The sequence below is a fragment of the Nerophis ophidion genome, linkage group LG05 (assembly GCF_033978795.1).
Source record: "Nerophis ophidion isolate RoL-2023_Sa linkage group LG05, RoL_Noph_v1.0, whole genome shotgun sequence".
NCBI classification, from domain to species: Eukaryota; Metazoa; Chordata; class Actinopteri; order Syngnathiformes; family Syngnathidae; genus Nerophis; species Nerophis ophidion.
The window spans coordinates 64,241,524-64,254,101 of NC_084615.1; the positions used below are offsets into that span (position 1 = coordinate 64,241,524).

The 12,578-nt window shown below is 40.5% G+C and overlaps 1 protein-coding gene across 1 annotated transcript; it reads right to left on the minus strand.

Annotated features, from left to right (window-relative positions):
• Positions 1-453: 453 nt before the first annotated feature.
• si:dkey-237j10.2 (uncharacterized protein LOC568721 homolog) lies at positions 454-5,044 on the minus strand. Its single transcript, XM_061901766.1, has 2 exons — positions 4,790-5,044; positions 454-4,704 (listed from the first exon to the last, which is right to left on the minus strand). The coding sequence occupies exons 1-2, from the start codon at positions 4,899-4,901 to the stop codon at positions 4,052-4,054; spliced, it is 765 nt and encodes a 254-aa protein (XP_061757750.1). The 5' UTR covers positions 4,902-5,044; the 3' UTR covers positions 454-4,051.
• Between the last annotated feature and the right edge of the window lie 7,534 nt (positions 5,045-12,578).

A 12,578-nucleotide genomic window follows, 5' to 3' on the forward strand; every position in this document is an offset into this window, starting at 1 on the left:
CTGCGATGAGGTCGCGACTTGTCCAGGGGGTACCCCGCCTTCCGCCCGATTGTAGCTGCGATAGGAACCAGCACCCACAGCAACCCCAAAGGGAATAAGCGGTAGAAAATGGATGGATGGATGGATGGATGAACATTGGACCAATTCTGGGGAAAAAAAGATTCCAAATCCCGAGTCAGTTGAGGACTTGAATGACACCATGGATAGAAACCTTCATCGAAGGAATGACAAAAGAGGAAATAATCAATACTGTGAAAAAAGGTAAATCCAAGACCTCAACTGACTGTAACAGGATCATATGGAAACAATAAAAAAGGTTATTGAAGAGATTTCAGAACCTTTAACATATAGCAACCTATCAATTCAAACAGGCAAAATCCCAGATGAAATGAAAATAGCAAACGTACCGATTTATAAGACGGGTGACAAACACCAGTTTACAAACTACAGATCTGTTTTTCTATTACCACAGTTTTATAAAATCATTGAAAACTGTTTAACAGATTAGACTGATTCATAAATAAAAACAAAACACCCACAGACAACCAATTCGGATACAGAGCCAACATGTCAACACCAATGGCATTAATCGAAATAACGGAAGAGATCAACAATGCTATAGATAACAAAAAATGTGCTGCTGCAGTGTTTATAGATTTAACAAAAACATTTGACACAATCACAGCAAACAAATTGGAATGGTAGAGAATCAGAGGATTGGTCTGGAGCTGAGTTAGAAGCTACTTAACCAACAGGAAGCAATACGTGAAGATAGGCGAATACACTTCTACAGAGCTGAAGATATTTTGTGGCGCACCTCAGGGATCAATACTCGTACCAAAACTGTTCAATCCTCATACAAACGACATTTGTAAAGTTACAAAGGACTTAAAGTTAATATTATTTCTAGATGATTTTTCAGGGAAGAACACACAAAAGCTAATACAAATAATAACAGAAGAAATGGACAAATTCAAAAATGGTTTGACAAAAACAGACTATCCTTGAAACTTAGTAAAACTAAAATAATGCTATTTGGTAACAGTAGAAGAGAAAGTCAAACACAAATACAAATAGACGCAGTACACATTGAAAGGGTGAAATAAAACACATTTTTGGGTGTATCAAACGATGATAAAATGAATTAGAAACCTCATGTAAAAAATATACAACAAAAAGAATCAAGAAACACGTCAATAATGAATAAAGCTAAATATGTTCTGAACCAAAAATAACTTCATATTCTTTACTGCTCGCTAGTGTAACCATATCTAAGTTATTGTGCAGAAATATGGCTTCATTCACTAACTGTGTTACAAAAAAGATCAATTAGAATAATATATAATGATGGATATAGAGAACATAAAAACCCTTTATTTATTGAATAAAAATTATAGAATTTCAACAATTTGGTGCATTTGCAAATGATGTACAAAGGAAACTATAACCTGCTACCCAATAATGTACAACAATTCTCAACAAAAGAGGAGAAATATAATCTTGGAGGAAAATCACATTTAAAACTCTTGTACAACACTTAAAACCTTTAACATATCAGTATGTGGAATTCAATTATGGAATGGATTTACTAAATAAATCGAAAATGCACCAAATGATTCACTTTTAGAGACTGTTCAAACTACAACTGTTCACAAAATACACAGAACAATAATTATAATGAACATCTTTATTCTTTGTTTTAATGTGTTATTATTTTTTTAGATAAAGATTATTTATCCATCCATCCATCCATCCATTTCCTACCGCTTATTCCCTTTGGGGTCGCGGGGGGCGATGGTGCCTATCTCAGCTACAATCGGGTGGAAGGCGGCGTACACCCTGGACAAGTCCCCTCAGTCGCAGATAAAGATTATTGATGTATTTAATATTTGTTTACTTACTATCGTATATTATTTATTTATTCACTGTTCTGTTACAGAGAACAAGGAAATGGGATAAAATTGCTAAGGTATGAATATGTGTAGGATTAAATAAGGGCAGCCTCTTCCTACTCCTTTTCGGGCGTGCTTTAATGAAGCGACTGGAAATATGTGATGCATTACATTGTATCGTATGCACGTTCGAAATGAACTGAAACTGAACTAAATTGAACTGAACAGACTCTATTGAGAAAGCCCTCGCAAAAATGACTAATGATCTATTGCTAAAAACAGACGCTGATGCATCATCATTGTTGCTGCTACTTGATCTCAGCGCTGTTTTCGATGTTGTCGATCATAACATTCTACTAGGAAGTATCAAAACATGTATCGCTATGTCAGACTTAGCCTAAGTGTAGTTCTGTTGGGTACCAATCGTATATATGGAATATATAGACACATTTTTAAAGTGATTTTATTTTTTTATTAGATGCTTTAACTAAATATGTACAAGCACTTTTTTTAATATGTGATCATGTCTTGTATACTGTATTTTGTTTTTATGTATACTGTATGTGATTGTATGTCTATTTGGACGTTGGGGTCTGCAATAAAGTTTGATGATATAGACCAGTTGATATGCCACTTCTCTTTGTTGCTCTGTACACCCTCTCCTGCTTTTAGAGGTTATCAGAGGGCCACGGATCAGTTTTATTTCATGTGGCTCCAGCAGTTCCAAGTGGGGACCAGAGGTGCACCCACATCTGCGGTCCCTCTTAAGGTTTTCCATTGTTCCCATCCATTAGATCAGTGGTTCTCAAATGGGGGTACTCGTACCCCTGGGGGTACTTGAAGGTGTGCCAAGGGGTACGTGAGATTTTAAAAAAATATTCTAAAAATAGCAACAATTCAAAAATCCTTTATAAATATATTCATTGAATAATACAACAAAATATGAATGTAAGTTCATAAACTATGAAAAGAAATGCAACAATGCAATATTCAGTGTTGACAGCTAGATTTTTTGTGGGCATGTTCCATAAATATTGATGTTAAAGATTCCTTTTTTTGTGAAGAAATGTTTAGAATTAAGTTCATGAATCCAGATGGATCTCTATTACAATCCCCAAAGAGGGCACTTTAAGTTGATGATTACTTCTATGTGTAGAAATCTTTATTTATAATTGAGTCACTTGTTTAATTTTCAACAATGTTTTTGTTATTTTAAATCTCTTTTTCAAATAGTTCAAAAAAGACCACTACAAATCAGCAATATGTTGCACTGTTATACAATTGAATAAATCAGAAACTGATGACATAGTGCTGTATTTTACTTCTGTATCTCTTTTTTTTTTTTCAAACAACAATGCTTTGCTCTGATTAGGGGCTACTTGAATTAAAAAAATGTTCACAGGAGGTACATCACAGAAAAAAGGTTGAGAACCACTGCATTAGATAAAGCGTTTTCTTGTCCAGATGTGGGATCAGATACATGGAGCCGTTGTGGTTTATTAAGCCCTTTGAGGCATTTGTGATTAACGGCTATATGAATCAACTTTGTTTGATTGATTGATTGATTGATTGATTGATTCATTGATTGATTGATTGATTGATTGATTGATTATGCCCCAAATTACTGGGGCACTGGACTGTATTTTAGGTTGTTTGTATAATGCTGACCCTTTGTAAATGTATTTATTTTAATTAAGAAGATGTTACACACTTTATTTCCATCCTTAAAAAAACAAACAAACAAACAAACAAAAAAACCATTCCAATACATCAGTAAAGACCCAAAATAAATGAGACGTGATGTGTGCATGTACACATTTCATATTCAGACAGGAGCTGGATCATATAGCTGCATACATATATTTTTCTACTTTCATTTTGATCAATTTATTATTAGTAGTATTTATTTTATTATTAGTATATATCATCTATATACATTTATATTTTATAATTAATTTGTTTTATAATTACACAAATGGACACTGGATGTCAGCAGTGTTGGGTAGAAATATCCTGATGTAGTGCCAGAATCTGCCGGCAGGTGTCAGATGTGAGCTAATGCGCTGAGTCCATTCAGGTACACAAAACAGAAAGTAGTACTTACATTCTTGATTATTAAAAAAATGAAGCCCAATGTTTATATGTTTTCAAATATGTTTTCATTTCGGATGAACATCCTCAGAAATGCGCAGCACTGGAGTGCTAAAGTTGGACGAGCAGGGAGCTAAATTTAGGTTGCTCAGGTAACCAACCTTCTTGCCACATTCCCCTCCTGTTCCATCATCCAGGTTGGACTCCAGTGAGTGTGCTCCATGTTGTCGTTCATTAGGCTGCAAAGGAGGCACCAGGCCATGCAGAAGGCTGTTCCCCAGTTGGGAGTTGCATCGAGCCAGATTATCAGTCAGGTGCTGGACGTACACCTCCTCCAGCTTTTTTTCCAGAAGGCCATTCAGCAGTGAGTTGGACATGGGCTCTAACTGAGAGGCGGGCATGCCCAAGCTGGCGTTTGCATCATCACCCATAACCAGGTAGCCCTGGTCTGATAGTGACGGAACGGACACACAAAGCAGATGGTTTTGCTCTGACTGAGTGAAAAGATCTTGCTGAAGGGCATTGGTTTTCAGAGGGTTGTGGGAGATGACGACCGAGTCAGCCACCTGGAGGTCAGGATAATGTTGCAGGAGGCTGCAGGGGCCTGAGCAGAGGGTCAGGTCAGATGGAAATCCATCTGACCTGATGGAGAGGCTTGTGGCATCTGGAGCTGCGAGTGTTAATCCATGATGTCTGTGCTCACGCTCCCCCTGGTCTAAACCTGAAGCGACAAAATAAACCATTCTTCTGAAGTACTTCACAGTGCACTCACTAAGTTGGATATTTTAGTAAACAGGGTTGCTTACCTCTTTGTTGAATGTCCGTCTGCGCCGTCTCCAACTTGAGTCCCGTGGAAGCAGAAGCACCATTATGTTCCTCCCTGTAACACAACGCTTGGAGAAAACCTTCGCCCAGCATGACTCACAATGAACTCACTCGCTTTATCCTGTTAGTGTCCCTTTTTGCTTTTTGTTGCTCGTCCTAAGCACTGGTGGTAATGTCAACGTGAGTGCGGATGTAAATCTACTGGCCTGTGTCACTTCTCCAACTGTGAAGTGGGCCCCCTCCGCCCCCTCGGCGTACTTCCCTTACAGAAAATGCAAGAGAAAGTAAGAAAAGAGAAGAAAGCTACAAAACAAATCCACAAGGAGTACATGGAAGGGCATTTACTGGACATAAATGTCACTAAAAATACTTTAACCATAACTCGAATCGCAACACGTGCCAAAGTAGTTGGGGAAGGGCAGGTTCACCACTGTGTTACATTGCCTTTTCTTCTAAAAACACTCAATAAACGGTTTGGGAACTGAGGAAACTAATTGTTGAAGCTTTGAAAGTGGAATTCTTTCTCATTCTTGTTTTATGTAGAGCTTTAGTCATTCAACAGTCCAGGGTCTTCGCTGTCGTATTTTACGCTATGGGGCGGTATAGCTCGGTTTGTAGAGTGGCCGTGCCAGCAACTTGAGGGTTGCAAGTTCGATTCCCGCTTCCGCCATCCTAGTCACTGCCGGTGTGTCCTTGGGCAAGACACTTTACCCACGTGCTCCCAGTGCCACCCACACTGGTTTAAATGTGACTTAAATATTGGGTTTCACTATGTAAAGCGCTTTGAGTCACTAGAGAAAAGCGCTATATAAATATAATTCACTTCACTTCATAATGCGCCACACATTTTCGATGGGAAAAAGGTATGGACTGCAGGTGGGCCAGGAAAGTACCTGCACTCTTTTACTACGAAACCACGCTGTTGTAACACGTGGCTTGGCGTTGTCTTGCTGAAATAAGCAGGGGCATCCAAGATAATGTTGCTCGGATGACAACATATATTGCTCCAAAACCTGTATGGACCATTCAGCATTTATGGTGCCTTCAGAGATGTGAAAGTTACCCATGCCTTGGGCACTAATGCACCCCCATACCATCACAGATGCTGGCTTTTGAACTTTGCGCCTATAACAATCCGGATGGTTATTTTCCTCTTTGTTCCGGAGGACACCACATCCACAGTTTCCAAATATAATTTGAAATGTGGACTCCTCAGACCACAGAACACTTTTCCACTTTGCATCAGTCCATCTTAGATAAGCTTGGGCCCAGTGAAGGCAGCGGCATTCCTTGGTGTTGTTGATAAATGGGTTTTGCTTTACCTAACAGAGTTTTAACTTGCACTTACAGATGTAGCAATAAACTGTATTTACTGACAGAGGTTTTATGAAGTGTTCCTGAGCCCATGTGGTGATATCCTTTACACACTGATGTCGGTTTTTGATGCAGTACCGCCTGAGGAATCAAAGGTCCATAATATCATCGCTTACGTGCAGTGATTTCTCCAGATTCTCTGAACTTTTTGATGATTTTACGGACCGTAGATGGTAAAATCCCTAAATTCCTTGCAATAGCTCATTGAGAAATGTTTTTCTAAAACTGTTCGACAATTTGCTTACAAATTGGTGATCCTCGCCCCATCCTTGTTTGTGAATTATTTAGCATTTCATGGAAGCTGCTTTTATACCCAATCATGGCACCCAACTGTTCCCAATTAGCCTGCACACCTGTGAGATGTTCCAAATAAATGTTTGATGAGTATTTCTCAACTTTATCAGTATTTATTGCCACCTTTCCCACTTCTTTGTCACGTGTTGCTGGCATCAAATTCTAAAGTTAATGATTATTTTCAAAAAAAAAAATGTTTATTAGTTTCAACTTCAAATATGTTATCTTTGTAGAATATTCAACTGAATATGGGTTGAAAATAATTTACAAATCATTGTATTCCGTTTATATTTACATCTAACACAATTTCCCAACTCATATGGAAACTGGGTTTGTACACTATATTGCCAAAAGTATTTAGCCACCCATCCAAATGATCAGAATCAGGTGTCCTAATCACTTGGCCCACAGGTGTATAAAATCAAGTACTTGGGCATGGAGACTGTTTCTACAAACATTTGTGAAAGAATGGGCCGATCTCAGGAGCTCAGTGATTTCCAGCGTGGAACTGTCATAAGATGCCACCTGTGCAACAAATCCAGTCGTGAAGTTTCCTCACTCCTAGATATTCGAAAGTCAACTGTCGGCTTTAACATAAGAAAATGGAAGAGTTTGGGAACAACAGCAACTCAGCCACGAAATGGTAGGCCACGTAAACTAACAGAGGGGTCAGCAAATGCTGAAGTGCATAGTGCAAGGAGGTCGCCGACTTACTGCTCATTCAGTTGCTACATGTGACCTTCCAATTAGCCCACGTACAGTAAGCAGAGAGCTTCATAAAATGGGTTTCCATGGCTTCCCGGCTGCATCTAAGCCATAAATCACCGAGTCCAATGCAAAGTGTCGGATGCAGTGGTGTAAATCACGTCGCTACCGGACTCTAGAGCAGTGGAGACGTGTTTTCTACAGTGATCAATCAATCAATCATTTAATCAATCAATCAATCAATCAATGTTTATTTATATAGCCCTAAATCACAAGTGTCTCAAAGGGCTGCACAAACCACAACGACATCATCGGTAGAGCCCACATAAGGGCAAGGAAAAACTCACCCCAGTGGGACGTCGGTGACAGTGACTATGATGACTATGAGAAACCTTGGAGAGGACCGCGTATGTGAGCAACCCCTCGCCCCTAGAGGACCGAAAGCAATGGATGCCGAGCGGGTCTAACATGATTTTGGGAAAGTCCAATCCTTAGTGGATCCAACATAACGGTGAGAGTCCAGTCCAAAGTGGATCCAATATAGCAGCGAGAGTCCCGTCCAAAGTGGAGCCAGCAGGAAACCATCCCAAGCGGAGGCGAATCAGCAGTGCAGAGATGTCACCAACCAAAACAGGGAAGCGGTCCATCCTGGGTCTCGACTCTGGACGAGCGGTCCATCCTGGGTCCCGACACTGGACGAGCGGTCCATCCTGGGTCCCGACTCTGGACAGCCAGTAATTCATCCATGGCCACCGGACCTGTGTCCCCCCCTCCACAAGGGAGGGGGGGACAGAGGAGAAAAAGAAAAGAAACGGCAGATCAACTGGTCTAAAAAGGGGGTCTATTTAAAGGCTACAGCATACAAATGAGTTTTAAGATGAGACTTAAATGCTTCTACTGAGGTAGCATCTCGAACTGTTACCGGGAGGGCATTCCAGAGTATCAATCAATCAATCAATCAATGTTTATTTATATAGCCCCAAATCACAAATGTCTCAAAGGACTGCACAAATCATTACGACTACAACATCCTCGGAAGAACCCACAAAAGGGCAAGGAAAACTCACACCCAGTGGGCAGGGAGAATTCACATTCAGTGGGACGCCAGCGACAATGCTGACTATGAGAAACCTTGGAGAGGACCTCAGATGTGGGCAACCCCCCCCCCTCTAGGGGACCGAAAGCAATGGATGTCGAGCGGGTCTAACATGATACTGTGAAAGTTCAATCCATAGTGGCTCCAAGACAGCAGTGAGAGTCCCGTCCACAGGAAACCATCTCAAGCGGATCAGCAGCGTAGAGATGTCCCCAACCGATACAGGCGAGCGGTCCATCCTGGGTCCCGACGAGCGGTCCATCCTGGGTCTCGACTCTGGACAGTCAGTACTTCATCAATGGTCATCGGACCGGACCCCCTCCACAAGGGAGGGGGGGACATAGGAGAAAGAAAAGAAGCGGCAGATCAACTGGTCTAAAAAGGAGGTCTATTTAAAGGCTAGAGTATACAGATGAGTTTTAAGATGAGACTTAAATGCTTCTACTGAGGTAGCATCTCGAACTGTTACCGGGAGGGCATTCCAGAGTACTGGAGCCCGAACGGAAAACGCTCTATAGCCCGCAGACTTTTTTTGAGCTCTAGGAATCACTAATAAGCCGGAGTCTTTTGAACGCAGATTTCTTGCTGGGACATACGGTACAATACAATCGGCAAGATAGGCTGGAGCTAGACCGTGTAGTATTTTATACGTAAGTAGTAAAACCTTAAAGTCACATCTTAAGTGCACAGGAAGCCAGTGCAGGTGAGCCAGTACAGGCGTAATATGATCAAACTTTCTTGTTCTTGTCAAAAGTCTAGCAGCCGCATTTTGTACCAACTGTAATCTTTTAATGCTAGACATTGGGAGACCCGAAAATAATACGTTACAGTAATCGAGACGAGACGTAACAAACGCATGGATAATGATCTCGGCGTCTTTAGTGGACAAAATGGAGCGAATTTTAGCGATATTACGGAGATGAAAGAAGGCCGTTTTAGTAACGCTTTTAATGTGTGACTCAAAGGAGAGAGTTGGGTCGAAGATAATACCCAGATTTTTTACAGAGTCACCTTGTTTTATTATTTGGTTGTCAAATGTTAAAGTTGTATTATTAAATAGAGGTCGGTGTCTAGCAGGACCGATAATCAGCATTTCCGTTTTTTTGGCATTAAGTTGCAAAAAGTTAGCGGACATCCATTGTTTAATTTCATTAAGACACACTTCCAACTGACTACAGTCCGGCGTGTTGGTCAGCTTTAGGGGCATGTAAAGTTGGGTGTCATCAGCATAACAGTGAAAGCTAATACCGTATTTGCGTATGACGTCACCTAGCGGCAGCATGTAGATGCTGAAGAGTACAGGGCCAAGGACCGAACCCTGGGGAACTCCACACGTTACCTTAACATAGTCCGAGGTCACACTGTTATAGGAGACGCACTGCATCCTATCAGTAAGATAAGAGTTAAACCATGACAGGGCTGAGTCTGAAATACCAATTCGTATTTTGATACGCTCTAATAAAATATTATGATCGACGGTATCGAAAGCAGCGCTAAGATCGAGGAGCAGCAACATAGATGACGCATCAGAGTCCATCGTTAGCAATAGATCATTAGTCAGTTTTGCGAGGGCTGTCTCAGTCGAGTGATTTGCCCTGAAACCGGATTGAAAGGTTTCACATAGATTGTTAAACGCTAAGTGCTCATTTAGCTGCTCTGCAACAATTTTTTCGAGGATTTTCGAAATAAAGGCAAGGTGAGACACCGGTCGGTAGTTTACCATGAGGTCTGGATCGAGGTTAAGTCTTTTAAGGAGAGGATGAATAACCGCTTTTTTGAATGCAACGGGAAATGTGCCCGAGGAAAGTGATAAGTTTATAATATTTAGCACTGATGGACCTAATAATACAAAAAGCTCCTTGATAAGTTTCCCAGGAAGTGGGTCAAGTAAACATGTTGTTTGTTTTATTCCATTTACACGTTGTAACAATCCTTCTAATGTTATTTCATCAAAACGAGAGAAACTATTTTGGATATTTGCAGTATCCGCCGTATATACAATCGTATCTGTGTTACTATAACCCCGTTGTAGCTGGGACGCATTGTCTTTAATCTCCTTTCTAATAAGTTCAATTTTCTTATTAAAGAACTTCATAAAGTCATCTGCCGAATGGGTGGAGCTACTGGAAGGAGTCCCTTGTTGGGTTAGCGATGCTACTGTACTAAACAAAAATTTTGGATCGTTTTTATTAATGCGGATGAGATTTGAGTAATAATTAGTTTTAGCTAAGGTAAGCATGTGTTTATAAGTTATTAAACTATCACTCCATGCTTGATGGTGCACCTCAAGTGTAGTCGTGCGCCATTTGCGTTCCAGCTTTCTACATAATAATTTCTGAGCTCTAGTTTCTTCAGTAAACCATGGCGTACGCCTTTTTGGAGCCTTTTTTAACTTCAGCGGTGCTATACTATCAATGGTTTCGCGCAGGGCGTTGTTAAAGTTGTTAGTGAGGTTATCAATAGAGCCCACATACTTTGGGAACGGTGCCATTACCGAGGGCAGTAGGTCCGCAAGAGTCGTCGTTGTGGCAGCATTAATGTTGCGGCTGCTATAGCAGTTATTATTATTATTAGCTTGCCGAACATGAGTCTGAACTTCGAATTTTATAAGGTAATGATCGGACATTACTTTAGTATACGGGAGTATCATAACTTTGGAGACGGTGATACCTCTGACAAGCACTAGGTCTATCGTATTACCGCTGCGATGCATCGGTTCATTTATTATTTGTGTAAGACCACAGCTATCAATTATTGGAGTACTGGAGCCCGAATGGAAAACGCTCTATAGCCCGCAGACTTTTTTTGGGCTCTGGGAATCACTATTAAGCCGGAGTCCTTTGAACGCAGATTTCTTGCCGGGGCATATGGTACAATACAATCGGCAAGATAGGCTGGCGCTAGACTGTGTAGTATTTTATACGTAAGTAGTAAAACCTTAAAATCACATCTTAAGTGCACAGGAAGCCAGTGCAGGTGAGCCAGTACAGGCGTAATATGATCAAACTTTCCTGTTCTTGTCAAACGTCTAGCAGCCGCATTTTGTACCAACTGTAATCTTTTAATGCTAGACATGGGGAGACCCGAAAATAATGTGTTACAGTAATCGAGACGAGACGTAACAAACGCATGGATAATAATCTCAGCGTCGCTAGTGGACAAAATGGAGTGAATTTTTTTCAGTGATGAATCACGCTTTTCCATATGGGAATCTGATGGACCAGTCTGGGTTTGGAGGTTGCCAGGAGAACGGTACATTTCGGACTGCATTGTGCCAAGTGTGAAATTTGGTGGAGGAGGAATTATGGTGCGGAGTTTTTTTTCAGTAGTTGAGCTTGGCCCCTTAGTTCCAGTGAAAGAAACTTTGAATGCTCCAGGATACCAACACATTTTGGACAATTCCATGCTCTCAACATTGTGGGAACAGTTTGGAGCAGGCCCATTCCTCTTCAACCATGACTGTGCACCAGTGCACAAAGCAAGGTCCATAAAGACATAGATGACAGAGTCTGGTGTGGATGAACTTGACTGGCCTGCACAGAGTCTTGACCTGAACCCGATAGAACACCTTTGAGATTAATTAGAACGGAGACTGAGAGCCAGGCCAAACATCAGTGTGTGACCTCACCAATGCCCTTTTGGAAGAATGGTCAAAAATACCTTTAAACACACTCCGCAACCTTGTGGACAGCCTTCCCAGAAGAGTTGACGCTGTAATAGCTGCAAAAGGTAGACGGACATCATATTGAACCCTATGGGTTAGGAATGGGATGGCACTTCAAGTTCATATGTGAGTCAAGGTGGCCAAATACTTTTGGTAAAATAGTGTATTTTCATATTATTTTATATTTCATTGAATCCAGGAAATGAATTGTATGAATGCACAGTACAATTTACTGCTAAATACATATGTTTTACTGAGCAAAGTGTCTTTCGCATCTGATATCACACCTTGTAAATACAGTTCCAAAGATTCCTTCGATCTGCCAAGAACACTGGAAAAAGTATCTAGGGTGTTGAAATCTCATCACAGTCCTGTTATAAAAATAATTAGATTTTATGTATTTTGTTTATTTTTGTGCCTAATGTCAACATGCTATTAACATAAATTCCATGTGTTTTATGTTCTGACAATTATTTGCAAAAAAAAAACGTTCACCTGCTACTTTCAGTCTTGTTACAAAGTCTTGTACAAAAATGAAAAAAAGTTTCCTGAGATGGCCCAAAACCCATTTTCAGTAGTTCAGTATTTAGAGTTGAAAAGCACAATGTCATGAGAAACTGTTATACCATTGTTAGAA